This window comes from Micromys minutus (genome assembly GCF_963924665.1).
Source record: "Micromys minutus genome assembly, chromosome: 8".
Classification (NCBI taxonomy): domain Eukaryota; kingdom Metazoa; phylum Chordata; class Mammalia; order Rodentia; family Muridae; genus Micromys; species Micromys minutus.
Window position 1 is genome coordinate 46,686,785 of NC_137977.1, and position 14,256 is coordinate 46,701,040.

General features: G+C 45.9%; 1 protein-coding gene across 2 annotated transcripts in view; it reads left to right on the top strand.

Moving 5' to 3' along the window:
- The window catches only part of PDE6A (phosphodiesterase 6A), a gene marked incomplete at its 5' end in the record, with an annotated part of 62,419 nt that overhangs the window by 21,273 nt on the left and 26,890 nt on the right, over positions 1-14,256 (top strand). For both annotated transcript variants that reach the window (XM_080920447.1, XM_080920448.1), the window contains 7 exons: positions 1,818-1,882; positions 6,401-6,467; positions 9,618-9,665; positions 10,171-10,320; positions 10,779-10,922; positions 13,494-13,559; positions 13,691-13,837. In XM_080920447.1, coding sequence (XP_080776573.1) covers positions 1,818-1,882; positions 6,401-6,467; positions 9,618-9,665; positions 10,171-10,320; positions 10,779-10,922; positions 13,494-13,559; positions 13,691-13,837 — 687 coding nt within the window. The remainder of the gene's footprint in view (positions 1-1,817; positions 1,883-6,400; positions 6,468-9,617; positions 9,666-10,170; positions 10,321-10,778; positions 10,923-13,493; positions 13,560-13,690; positions 13,838-14,256) is intronic.

Genomic DNA, 14,256 nt, shown 5'->3' on the forward strand with positions numbered 1-14,256 from the left:
ACATGGGTGTGTTGTTTTTTGCTTCTGAAATAACTGACTCTCAGTAGGCCTGGAGTTGTCACAGAACTTTTTCAAGTCCCATGGCTGAGATTCATGGATGTGACAGGCATCCTTGAGAACATGACTAGTGCGTCCCCATGCACTGTGACCCTGACAGAGTCCTTTGTCCCAGCTCTATTTCTTTGTCAGATGGAGAATGTGAACCTTCAGTAGCTTTTCTGTGGAAGCCAGATTCAAGATCCAGATTCCTGAGCCAGGTGGTGCCGTGTGCCTGTAATTCTAGCATTTGGGAGGTCGAGGCAGGAAGATCAGAAGCTTGAGGTCAACCTTGGCTACACGTCAAGTTTGAGGCCAGCTAGGAAAGACTACATAAAAATCTTGTCTCAAAAAAAAAAAAAAAAAAAAAAAAAAAAACAAAAAAACCAACAACAAAAAACAACCAACAGAGCTGGTAAGATAGCTCAGCAGGCAATGGCACATGTCTCTGAGCTCAGCAACCTGAGTTTGATCCTGGAGTAAGAATTAAGCCCTACAAGTTGTCCTCTGATCTTCCCACCTTCATTGTAATACGTGCACATGAAGGTATACACACATATACTTACCTAATTATATACACACTCCAAGTAAATCACACACACATGTATAAAATATGATATGACATGATATGATATGATACAATATAAGTATAATCAATGGGCTAAAGAGATAGCTCAGTATTTACTTCCTATGCCACCACGAAGGAGAGGGTAGGCAGAGTATTTAGAAACTCCTTTGGGCTTGCATTCTCTACTGGCCTTCCAACATCCACAGAGGTTCATGCACCAGCCAGCACAAACATATGCATACAGCGCCCTCCAGTCCAAACAAACAAATTATCCAGACTCCTGTATTTTAGTTGATCATGTAAATTTACATTTTATTTATTACGAATACACTGTAGCTATCTCCAGACACACCAGAAAGGGGCATTGGATCCCATTACAGATGGTTGTGAGCCACCATATGGTTGCTGGGAATTGAACTCAGGACCTTTGGAAGAACAATCAGTGCTCTTAACCACTGTTCTCTCCAGTCCACTCACGTCATTTTTTTTTTCAAATAAAAAGAGGTCTCATAGCTGAGAGAGAGACCCAAGTGTGGAGTAGATGCTTCTTAATAAATGCAAGTAAATGCTTGTTTCAAATAAATGTTACTGTTTCAATAACGGCAGTAGGGTGGTCATTATCTGAGTAGCTGAGTCCCAGGCAATAGAGATAGACACACTGAGGTTCCATTTCAAGCATCTTCCCTAAGTCATCTAGCTAAAGGGTCTCTGAGCTAGCCAGGACCCAGGCTCTGGTGCTGGCTCATTGTCTCACTACACAGTAGTCCTTCCCTCTCCTGCATCTCAATTCTTGTCTGTGAGACAGTTGCTAAGTTGCCCATTATAGTTAGGCACACAGAGGACCTGATAAGGTAATGGAATTTTCCGTGGAGAGCAAGAGGAACAGAGCCACCTGCAGCTGGTTCTACGACCTTCTATGACCCTCTATGAGGATTGCTAAGGACAGTGAGCACTGGAAGGCATCAGAGCTGTCCTTAGAGGGAGCTAGGAGCAAACTTGGTATCCTTGAAAAAAACAAACAAAAGAAAAAAAAAAAAAAAAACAAAAATGGGCAGATGACAGTGAGGCGCCGAATCTTAGGCATGGGTAAACTCCATGTATTCTTTCTCTTGTTTCAATAAAAAGGAAAGGAGAAGAAAGAATCAGTCTAGTTCCATGGTGCACTTCTGCCAAAGCTCTGCCCCCATCGTGAATAATTTTCCTCTTTTTCCAGGAAATTAACTTTTACAAGGTCATTGACTACATCCTGCATGGCAAAGAAGACATCAAAGTCATCCCGTAAGTTTCATCTCCAGACATAAAAATCCTCAGGCTTACTTTTTTTTTTTTTTTTGAAGATTTACTTATTTATTTATTTATGTATATAACTACACTGTAGCTATCTTCAGACACACCAGAAGAGGGCATAAGATCTCATTACAGATGGTTGTGAGTCACATGTGATTGCTGGGATTTGAACTCAGGTCCTCTGGAAGAGCAGCCAGTGCTCTTAACCACTGAGCCATCTCTCCAGCCCTCAGGCTTACTTCTATCACAGTCTTATTTCCAACACCTTCAGTCTGAGGCTCCTGAAGAACCACAAACCTCCATGTTCTTGGTTGGAGGCAGAGAGAGCAGGGGGAACCAAGAAACTTGCAAGGTGTTGGAACCAGGTCCCCAAGGGGGAAGAGCTTGAACAAAGACACCTCAGCTGGGTTATGTATCAGGTGGGGTCCCAGACCCATAGCCAGTGTTAAGAGACAATGACTGCCCTGTCCTCCAATAAGAAAAGAATCAAAGGTCTCAAATTGAGGCTTTTCAACCACTCTGTGGAGCAAGAAACTGGGAAAGAAAGAGACTCGCCTCAAGGAATATCGGGTCTTGAACTGGGCAGGAAAGGATGCTGAGGGTGCTGTGGAGGACTATTTTAGGGGTAGAGAAGTCACAACCTCCTTTGGGATAGGCCTGAGTTGCTTTGGTCAGCAGAGTGTTCCAGATATATTCTTTGAGGTCTCCTTATCTCCCAGAATCCCTCCCTGTTCCTAGAGCCACACCCCAGAACTCCACCTGGAGACAGGCTCAGTTTCTCAGTTTAATTGCAAGCTCCGTAAACTGAAATTAGGCTCTGTGACAGGGCCACACCTTACCAGCTTGCATGCTCCCTGCAAAGCCAGAGAGCTGAAGGGATTTACATGTGCTGCCCTAATCCCCAAGCAGTAGCAATACCCAGAAATGCTGACTCAGTCTTGGTCCCCAGGTCAAATCCTAAATACTCCTTTTGTCTGCCTTTTACTGGTTGAAGGTGAGAAATTATCTCACATTCCTTTGTTGCTGAGTTCTCTATTCCGGTGCATTCCTGCTGGTGTAGACACCGCTTCTGGGGCCACAGTAGTTAACAGAAGTGACTCCTCTTCCAGGGGACTTGGATTCAATTTCTAGCACCCACAGGACACATCTCTAACTCCATGGTTTTAAAGCACACCACACACACACACACACACACACACACACACACACACACACACACAGAGAGAGAGAGAGAGAGAGAGAGAGAGAGAGAGAGAGAGAGAAAATATACATATAAAATACATATGAAATAAAGTAATTAAAGTAACAGTTCTTTGACCCCCTCCCTTCCATCCTCTCCCCCTCTCCCCTTTTCCTCCTCTTCCTCTTTTACTTTAAGTAAACTCTCACTATCTTAGGCTGACCTCCTGCCTGAGTGCTGGAATTACAGATGTGTAGCACCACATCTGGATCTAAGTTTTCCTGGGCACAATCTTCCTTCTTTAATTTTTCAATGCACATTCTTCCAACATGCCACTCTCTAAACGTTTTATTTTCCTTTTAAACTCTTTTTTTCTTCCCCTTCCCCTCTCCCTTTAAAACAACAAAACAAATAAGCAAACAAACCAGGTTCACATGTAGCCCAGGCTGGCCTGGAACTTGCTATATAGCAGAAGGTGGCCTTTGAGTTCTGATCCTCCTGCCTCTACCTCACAATAGCTGGATTACAGGCACAGCCACCCCTCCTCACTTCTAACCCATTTCCTAGCTTCACAGCCATTAAAACTCATTGTCTGTCTTTTACATTATCACATCACAACTTTCCTCAGGTTTTTTGCATGTGTGTATGCATATGTGTAAATACATGTCCACATGTGTGTGAATGTATGTGAGAGTGTGCATAGAGAGAGGCTAGAGTTTGACCCCAGAGTTTGCCAGCTTGCTCTGGGGATCCAGTCTCCACCTACCACTACAGTCCACAAGCCGTCTCCCCAGCCCCGCCCCCAGAGTTTTATTAATGTAGTATATCTCATCAGGCTCAGACATCAGTCACCTGCTCCTTCCACCTGGCCCTTCCTGTGTCACCTGTTTAGGCTTGATGAAAGCCTTCTGTCTCTAATACCAACTTTTGAATAGGTCAAGATAGGCTGGGCTCTGCTGTAATACTGCAACCTTGAGACTTAGGGTGCAATCCCAACACTCATCCACAGCCAGTTGGGGTGTGTGGTTGGGTCCCTCTTACAAGGATTAGCATTAGGTGGGGCCCAAAGCAGGTAAAACAGCTGCCATTTTGATTCTTGCAAGACTCACTAATACTATTACAGGGAAGAGAAAGCAACTTATTCAAGTTAGATGACAAAGATTGCCTGGCTGGATAAGAAGAGACCTGGTCTCTGTGGACACCTGTACATATGTCATACACTTAAACACACACACACACACACACACACACACACATTTCAAAAGTTAAGTCTTTAAAAAAAAATAACATACTCAGCTGAATGGTGGTGCCATACACATTTAATCCCAACACTTGGGAGGCAGAGGCAGGTGGATCTCTGAGTTTAAAACCAACCTGATCTACAGAACTAGTTTTAGGACAGCCAAGGAAGGCTCCGCAAAGAAACCCTGTTTTAAATCCCACCCCACCCACCCCAAATAAATAAAAAACATATTCAGCTTCTCCCATATTCTACTGACCACACAGGTCAGTGGTGGAAATTGCTGAGCATACCCAGGACACTTGTTTATTATAAAGTGTAAAAAAAAAATGTCATGGTATAAAATGAGATATTTATGACATAGGTAACTGCATCCCATCAAGTCTACAGAGAATTCTAAACCAAGGAAAAAGAAGCATTTCAGGAAAGTAAGAGAAAGATATGAGTAGGAAGTCCGTCACGGCAACCATATGGCAAACACATTGAGATAAGGAAGACCGCAGTGATGGTCTTCTCCATCCCTACAGGAGGGCTGTAATCCAGGAGTCGGGAAGAGGTAGCAACCAGGGCTGGGGCATACATTGGTTCTACTTTAGAAATTAGAACAATAGACATCTTGCCACTCAGTATTTCCAAGACAGACACTACAATCTGCAGCGCTGAGTTAGCAGTGCTGTGTCCCATGATCTCGAACCCGGAATGGAGGCAGAAGGTGACCAGCAACATGCAACTTGAAGAATTGTGCTACTGTGGCAGGAAGGAAATTGCATCCATGCAAAAGAAGCCAAACAAAATAACGAGCATTGAATAATTCCTTCTAAAGGAAGTTGAAAAACAGGCTGGTCAGGTTGGCGAGGACAGGGGAGTAGAGTCAGGTGGTAGAAAGCTGAAGAGAGGTAACATGATTTACCCTAGAAGAAGTTCTCCCGGCTTAGGGAGAAGGCTGTGGTTGACAGGGGCTGGGGCTTCCAAAGTGCTGACACCTGTTCTTGACTGGTGTAGAATTTCTGAAATGTTTGCTTTCTGGTGTGTGTGTGTGTGTGTGTGTGTGTGTACATGTGAGTACATGTGTACATTCTGGGGCCAGAGGACATCGAGTGACCTTCTCTATCACTCTCTGTTTGAACATGCAGCTAGGCTGGAGGCTAGCAAGCCTCAGTTACCCTCCTGTCCCCATACTTCACTCTTCAGTGGTAATAGGTGTGTGCAGCCAGACTAGGCCTTTCACGGGGTTCTGGGGTTCTGAACTCAGGACTTCATTATTGCACACCAAGCACTCTTAACCCCTGAGCTGACTTTCCAGCCCAGTGTTCACTTGATAATGCCTGATAATGGTTGTTTTTGTTTTACTGTTTCGTTTGGCTGTTCAGACAAGGTTTCTCTGGGTAACAGAACTTTGGCTGTCCGGGAACTGGCTTTGTAAACTAGGTTGGCCTTGAATTCACAGAGGCACCTGCCTCTGCCTCCTGAGTGTGGGGATTAAAGGTGTATGTCACCATGCTTGGCTAATGATGACTAGTGTGTATTTTTCTCTTACGTGTATACATTTTTTTCTTAAAATAACCAAGCAAAAGGTAATAAAGTCAAGTGTCTCCTCAAGGAAGGGAGCAAGTGAAAGGCATATTGCCAAGTGGCTTAGTACCAATACATGGTAAAGAGGCTATGCTGTACTGAGAGGTAGATCCATGGCACTACTGACATATATGTGACATATATGTACTGTTGACTGAAGCACATAACTGTACAGGATCTGTAGTGTTGCTTCCCCTAGAAATAAACAGTAGAGTATTAGCTTTGTGCTCAGTCCGTGGCAGGAACTTACCACCTCTGCCCTTCATGAGGGGAGACAGGGCATCTTGTTTTGCAGTCAGCAGTAATCAATGTCTGGAGTGCTCATCCTCATGGACAGTCATGAAAATGTTCTATTCATGAAGCTTCTTTTCCATTTCAGAATGCACAGTATGTGGCGGGTCAGCCTTTGGGGATGAGGCAGCTGCAGTGAATGGGAGCAGGGGCCGGGCCACCCGAAAATGAGGAGGCACAGTCCCTGACTTGAAAGTCACTACTTATTTGTCTTTGGCATTTGCAGGAACCCACCTGCTGACCACTGGGCTCTAGTGAGCGGTCTCCCCACTTATGTGGCTCAACATGGTCTGGTAAGTGATATATCCTAGGGGGAGGGTTGAATCTGGGGTTCAGATAGTTTTATTCAAGAGAACAAGGAAAATGGGGTTAGTGTGAATCTTCCAAGCCAGAGGCTTTTGTTTTTCTCTACTTCACTCAACATCTGATCCACAGAAGTGAGTAGGTCACGGATGTGTCTGGAAATAGCAAATATAGAGAAATAGTTCTTACATGAAAAGGCGTATAGTGTCCCTGACAATAGAAACTTGTGTAAATATGTCAGGGACAATGTCTTGATTAACTGATCTCCCAGGCTCCCCAGATACTAGGGACGAACTCTTACACCAGACTTAATTGCCATTCCCAGCCTCCCCCTCCTACCCACATACATGGCAGAGCACCAGTCTGCTATCTCTGACCTTGCTGGTGTTACTCAGACATTTTGTTGCTATGACAAAACACCTCCCAGTGACCTATTTCCTCTAGCTAGGCCCCAGAGTAGCCCCGCCCAGCCGGGGACCAAGCTGTCAATCCCGAAAACCTGTATGGGATTTTCCCCCACATTTAGACCATAACAATGTCCCAACCACTCAGTGTCATAGAATAGAGTGATGTGTGCTGTCTCCTGTGTTCCAGAACAGGGTCATGTCTGCTAGTTACACATCACCTCTATGTGCTGTTTTGGCCTGTGGCAAAGCATTATGTGTCCTGTGGCAAATCAGTGGTATGGAAGCCAAAAGAAGACAGGGAAATGAGGTGTGGCTTCCAATATTCCCTCAGTGGTGTGCTCCAATAAATGAAATAGTACCTGCTAGGCCCACTCACCTCTTAAAAGTTTCTCCTACTTCCCTGCAGGGTCTCATTGGTGAGCAAGAGTCTCATGTTACCCATGACTTTGGGGACCCTCCATATCCAGACTCTATGACTTGCAGAGCTGGGTGCAGAGGTCAGGAGCAACACGCTGTATGTGCTTAGTGTTGCTGAAGTTTAGGGTCTGAGACAAGAAGACAGATTTCAAGGAGGCTCAGGAGGGAGGAAGGATTCAGATCTAGTGGGCTTTAGATGCTGTGGGGGAAGGCTGGGACTTTAATCTGCAGGTCACTGGAGGCAAACCGAGAAGGGCACAGTTCAAGTAAGAGCTGATAAGGATCTCAAAGAATTGGGCAGGGGATGGATGTCATGAGGCTGATGGAGTGCTTGTCAATACTTATGACATTCTGTACTTCATTAATCCCGGTGTGGTCTACTTCTGAAATCCTAGAATCCAAGAAGTGGAAGCAAAAGGATCAGAAGTTCAAGGTCATCCTTGGCTACATAGTGAGTTGGAGTCCAGCCTGAGTTAAATGAGACTCTCAAACAAACAAACAAACAAATAAACTCTAATCTCAATGAAGGCCAACAGACACAGTCACTAGGTACTGACATTAATTCAGACCCTAGATAAATGTGTTCATTTAATACAACTTCAGCAGGAATGAAACGCAGAGGAGATACAGGGTCAGATCTCATACTGAGAAGGCAAAGCCAGCAAGACTTGGTGATTAAGCCAGAGGGCAGAGAAGATACAGGTCAGAGCTGATCTCATGTTCCTGGACCCGCTGAACATCACAGCTGCTGAGCTGGGATACCCAGTGATAAGTCACCTATACTCAACAAGAAGTAGAGACATTTCTCAGGGACATGTCCAGCAGGGGGATGAAGAGATGGTTCTCACATCATGGAGTGTAGAGATGGGGAGTCTCAGGATTAGGCAGTACAGGAAGCCACAGGTACAAATTAAAGCTCCAAGGGAGAGCTCATCTGGTGCAATGCTGGGAGATGCCATGGTTTCCAAAGCTGGTAGAGGAAGAGGATTCTGTGAAGGACAAATAGTAGAGGTCAAAACTGTTTGGAGACACAGGAGAGGCAGGGCCATGGTAACCAAGGAAGCAGTGTGAAAGACCAAAGTATGTAGCACAGGGATCTGGTGAGGAAGAATCAGTCCCACCACAGCGTGAGGCCCTTGGCAGACCCATTAAAAACATATTTGATAGTGAAGTGGAGGCAAAGGCAGCAAGAAGGCAACTGAGGAATGGTGGTCAGTGAGGAGGTAGAGAATATACAATAAAGGAGGAGATTGTTTGCCTGGATGGTTGCTATAGTAGCTATGTCAGCCGGAAGCAGATTAGCAAGGTTGTGGGAGAGACTGGAGCATGCCCCTGGATTAGGAGCGATAATGAGGAAGGAGCAAGGGCATCTGATGGACAGTGCTTAGAAAGGACACACCCAGTTTGCTATCTGAGACCAGGCAGCCTGTTTCTGCAGTCAATGCACAAGTAGGGCTGTTGCCAGCACATGTGGGAACTTTTTGAGACCTGAAAGAAGAAATCCCTCCACAGCTGGATTTCGGCATTCAGCCAGATGTCTTTGTGCAGCATGCACACTATGCAGCCCCATTGCCAGTGGTACAGAGCGGGATCGCATTGATCTTGTCTTCAAGAGAGAAACCTAGCAATATAGAAGCAGAGTTGAAACACTTTTTGTTTTTTAATCTAATTTACAGTCCAAGGAAAGAATCCCTTCCTACCAAATAAACAGAACTCCACTGTAACTGAGCCAGAAATATTTAAAGGAGCTTCGTGTAACATTAGCCCTTAGGAGGCGGAAGCAGGTTAGCTCCAAATTTCAGGCCAGTCAGGATTGAATCCCCAAAAGAAAATAACATACATGTGTGTACACACATGCACATGCACTTGCGTACATACAATACACATGTGTATGTGTATGAATACATGTGCACACACGATCACATATATGTGCATTCACATGCATGCATACACAGACATATATGCATGGGCCCACACTCACACACATGTGCACAACCTTGCATATGTACCTGAATATCCAAATACTTAGCTTAAGAGCCACAGAATGGAATGCTATGCAGTTATTAATAATGACAGCTGTACCCTTAGCTTTTCCAAACCTAGAAATGTCTAGGATGTAACAAAAAGAAATAAAATCTACCAGGTGACCTTTCCTAGCTGGTAACCTCAGTTAATAAGCCGGAGGCATTTGGAATCTGTCCACTTGATGAGGACAGCGCACCGCCTTGGGCAAGGACTTGGGTTCTGAAGAGGGAGCAGGGCTTACAGGCTCTTGCTCAGCTCTTATCCGTTGCATTTTCCCCTCCTGGCTTGCAGATCTGCAATATAATGAATGCGCCTGCAGAGGACTTTTTTGAATTCCAGGTAAGCTATTTTTATATGATCTCTTAGCCATAGCTCTTTCTTCTTTCTCTCTCCAGAGAGTTAGAATATAGCAGGATTGCCTATTTTTGGGGGGAGGTACGCAGACTGAATAGTGGAGATTTGAACCAAGTTACATTATAATGGAAGAGGGAGACAATGGTAACCGGGTAAATTCCAAGGACACTTTTAACTTCAAAACACGCACATTCCGCACTTTCTGACCCAGGAGCATTGTTTAGGCTACTCCCTATTTGAGATGTTTCTGATTCTGGCATCTAACACCTTGCCTGGCCCATGACAGCCCTGACATCTTGGGGATGGGGACCATAGCTCTTAGGCTAGGGAGTTCACAGTGTTTGTAGGCAGCTAAACCCACACAAGATCCAAGTTCTGTCTTCTTAGAGCTGAGCCAGGCCGTTAGAGTCCAGCCGTAGCCCAGAGCCTAACCCTGCCATCTGCGCTGCACAGAAGTGGCGGAGCCCGCAGCCCTGCCATTCTCTTACAGAAAGAGCCCCTGGATGAGTCTGGATGGATGATTAAAAACGTGCTTTCCATGCCAATTGTCAACAAGAAGGAAGAGATCGTTGGCGTGGCCACGTTTTACAACCGCAAAGATGGGAAGCCCTTTGACGACATGGACGAGACCCTCATGGAGGTGTGGGATGCAGGGTGGCCCTTGGATGATGGGGTTCAGTGTCCACCAGCTTCAAGGCTGCCCTTCAGAGTTGTGTGGTGCAACCTCATGTGTGGCTGTCTGGGGTGAGGGATGGAAGGCCGTAATCCTGAGGAGCCTTGAGAGCCACTTTCTCCACGCTCCTTCGCTTCTGCGCTTCACTATTGGGAGCAGTTTTATGGTCACCCGGGAACTGCTGAGAGAGCACAGAACTTCTCCATACATCCTGCTTGTTCCACACATTGCCACTCGTGACATCATTACTTGTAAATCTTCACTTAAGATGCATTCACCCCCATTATTTACCACAGCCCGCCTGCCACGCACAGCTTTTGCAAAACCCACTTTATAGCTGAGAAAACCGAGGTCTCAACAGTCTTGCCCTCAGTCAGCATCAGGATCTAGGCTGCCACCATCTCTAACGCTTTCTTTCTCTACAGTCATTGACTCAGTTTCTGGGATGGTCAGTCTTAAACCCTGACACCTATGAGTCCATGAACAAACTTGAGAACAGGAAGGATATCTTCCAGGACATCGTAAAATATCACGTCAAGTGTGATAATGATGAAATCCAGCAGATCCTGGTGCGTACTGGTCTTTGCTTGTTTACACTGTGGTGGAGGATGACAGGGAGAGATGTGCCAGCCAGAGGCCATGTAGGAAGCCCATGAGGCAGAGCCTGGGTTGAGTAGGTTCAGCCCTGTTCTCTCCCATGTAGCACAGAGATTTGATGGGCCTCAAGGTTAAATGGATAGATAGGTGATCACCAGAGACAAGCCAATAAGGGCTGCCCAGGAAACAAAACTTCTGTCACCTCTGTCTTGGAAGTCTGACAGCACCATAGACCATTTTCCCCTGGGATCAAGACTGATTTGGTACTAGAGATGGGCAACTAGTCTCAGCTTGTACTTTGGCAGGAGGCTTTATCTGGCCACCCTGGGGATCAGGATCCATTTTTTTTAGAGTCTCTCTTCTGTAAGATCACTATAGGACCCACCCATGTGGTGAGCAAAGTGGTGGTTCAGAGAGAGTAGGAAGTTTCCCCATAATGACACCACTTTGTAATTCAGGGCTGGCGATGCATCTCAGCGACAGAGTGCTTGCCTAGTGTGTGTGGAACCCCGGGTTTGATACTGAGTACCCCACAGGCTAAAGCATAGAGCACACCTTCATCCACAGCATCTGGCTGATGGAGGGTCGGGAGTTCAAAGTCATCTTTGGTTGCATAGTGAGTTTGAAGCTAGCCTGAGCTGCAGAAAATCCTGTCTCAAAACAAAATACAGTTTACACAGCATCCAGGAATATGTTTGAGGCATTGTACGCATCAGCCCGGTCAGGGGTGCAGGGAAGCACTTCTTACCTGGTGCAGAGATGAAAAAATTGAAGCCCCCCGATCCCCCCCAAGGATGAGAAAAACTTCACCTCAAATCACCTCAAATTATTATGAGATGAGTTGTCAGTTAATATTTGTTGGGAAAAATGAACTACTTCTCTGTGATCTTTCTTAATGGGTGTCTCAGGAGGTGGTGAGTACCCCATTGGGAGAGTTGTCCAAATAGAAGCTGGGTGCTCATGTATCAGGGGTGCAATCCTGAATGGGAAGCCAGGTATGTGAGGACTGGTAGTTTATTGTTCCTGGAGGGGGAGGGTTGGTGTTAAATAAACCAAGACCCAACAAACTGAGTTACTTTGGTTTGGGATATGATACCCAGCTGAGATCCCAAGACCTCATGTTGAAACATGTTTTTGGAGGTATAACTAGTTCAGGCTGGCCAGTCTTTCTACCTCTGCTTTCCAGTGCTGGGGTTACATGTGTGTTCTACCATGCCTAGCCTCACCATTTTCTTTTCTTTGCTTTTTTCAGATAAAAATTTACATAGCCCAGGCCAGCCTCAGACTTGTTCTATAATTGAAAATGTCCTTGAACTTTGGATGCTCTTGCCTCTCCCTGAGGTTACAGGTGTGCACAACTATGCCAAGGTTATGCAGTAACCCAGGGCATGCTAGTTGATCTCTCTGCCACTGACCTATGTCTCCAGCAAAAGGCCAGTCCTTAGTCTTAGACAATGCCAGAGAAAGTTTGATGATTTCTTATCCATTAGTGGCCAATCCACAGGAGAAAACAGCAACTTTAGATGAAGTGCCTTGTGGTTTGACTCAGGCCATAATCCCAGCCAAATGATGCATCTGTGGACCAGAAGGATGTGTAAGCTCAATGAACCAGTTGGGAGTTAACAGATTCCACTCTGGACCAAGAAATCCCAAACAATCAACTGGGTCGCTTCATCTGGCACAGGGAGAAAATAGGTCCAGGGAGGGAAGGCACCTGTCTCAGGTCACACAGCAAAGGAAAGCAAATCAAATGAAATGGCCAGATCTTTATTATTCTCAGTCACTAGGAATAATAAAAACATAAATAGCAATATTGTTAGTGCTACAAAATAACAATAGTGCTACTGTGACAATAATTTACGTACTTATTCTAGTTGTACTTTTGTTTGTTCAGAGATGATTTTATTGTATAGCTTGGGCTGCACTGAACTTCCCTATATAGTTTACATTGCCCTCAAGTCCAAGTCTACAGCCTCTGAGTGCTGGGATTACAGGTGTGTTCCACCATGTCTGACTAGTTTACATATTCTGTTTAAAAACAAGAACCAGGCGTGGTGGATCATGCCTGTAGTCTCAGCACTGGGGAAGCTGAGCTCAGAAGATGGATTGTTGCAGGCCAGCAAATCTGAGCCAGCCTGGACCGCACAGTGGGGACCCTGTCTCACAACACAAAATCCTGAGGGTGTTGTATTTGCTAAAGTGCTTGCTTAGTACAGGCAAGGCCTGGGTTTCATCTCTAACACAGATGCACACGCACATGCACATGCACACACATACATGCACACACACACACACACACACACACACACGCGTGCGCCCAGCACAAATGATCAGTTACAGGCTTCATTATCCCCATTTAAGATTCAGGCATTCAGTAGCACAGCTGGACAGTGACACCCTGAATTTGAATGTCCGTCTCCATGGCTCCAGAACGGGCGCTTCTGCTCAAGGAGGGACCAAAGGAAAAGCGGGGTGTGAAGGTCTCCTTGGGTTCTTGAGGCAATAACCTATGGTATTTTCTCTGCTGTTTTGGAACATGGTAGAAAACCAGAGAGGTGTATGGCAAAGAGCCGTGGGAATGCGAGGAGGAGGAGCTGGCTGAGATCCTGGTAAGCAGCCCAACCCTGGTGCAATAGGGCTCAAGCATCCCTTTACCCTGCTTGGCTTTCCTCGGCAGACCTGGGAGAGGGGCGCAGGAGCACATCGTGTTCCTTAATCACTGGACTTCACTCCAATGCAGCAAGGAGAACTTCCAGATGCCGAGAAATATGAAATCAACAAGTTTCACTTCAGTGACCTGCCCCTCACAGAGCTGGAGCTGGTGAAGTGCGGCATACAGATGTACTATGAGCTCAAAGTGGTGGACAAGTTCCACATCCCGCAAGAGGTGAGGCCCAGGGCTGCTCCCCAGTCCTCCCTCTGTGGCATCATCTAGCGCAGAGCTCAGCACACAGTGCAGACTGGCCTTGAGAGAGAATGTTGTCTGCATTTGGGATGTAGCGTTTGTGTCGAGAGCCTGTCTGAGTCCTCTGGTAGAGAAGGCACTGCTCTTCTGGATTGGGACCCGGAAGCTCTCAAGGGGGTGGAAGATATTAGTTAAATTCCTGGAAACAGGTTCCTTCATTGCAGGATTCCTTTCAAAGGTGCTCAGCGGGAGGCATTATGGGAAGGAGGCTGGTGCCCCAAACCTCTCAAACTTTGATTAAAGTCGTGGTTTTCAAAGTGTTGCCCCAAACTACATCAGTACAACTCAAGACACTGTTCAGACCAGCAATACACTTTAGACACCACACACCACGCACCACA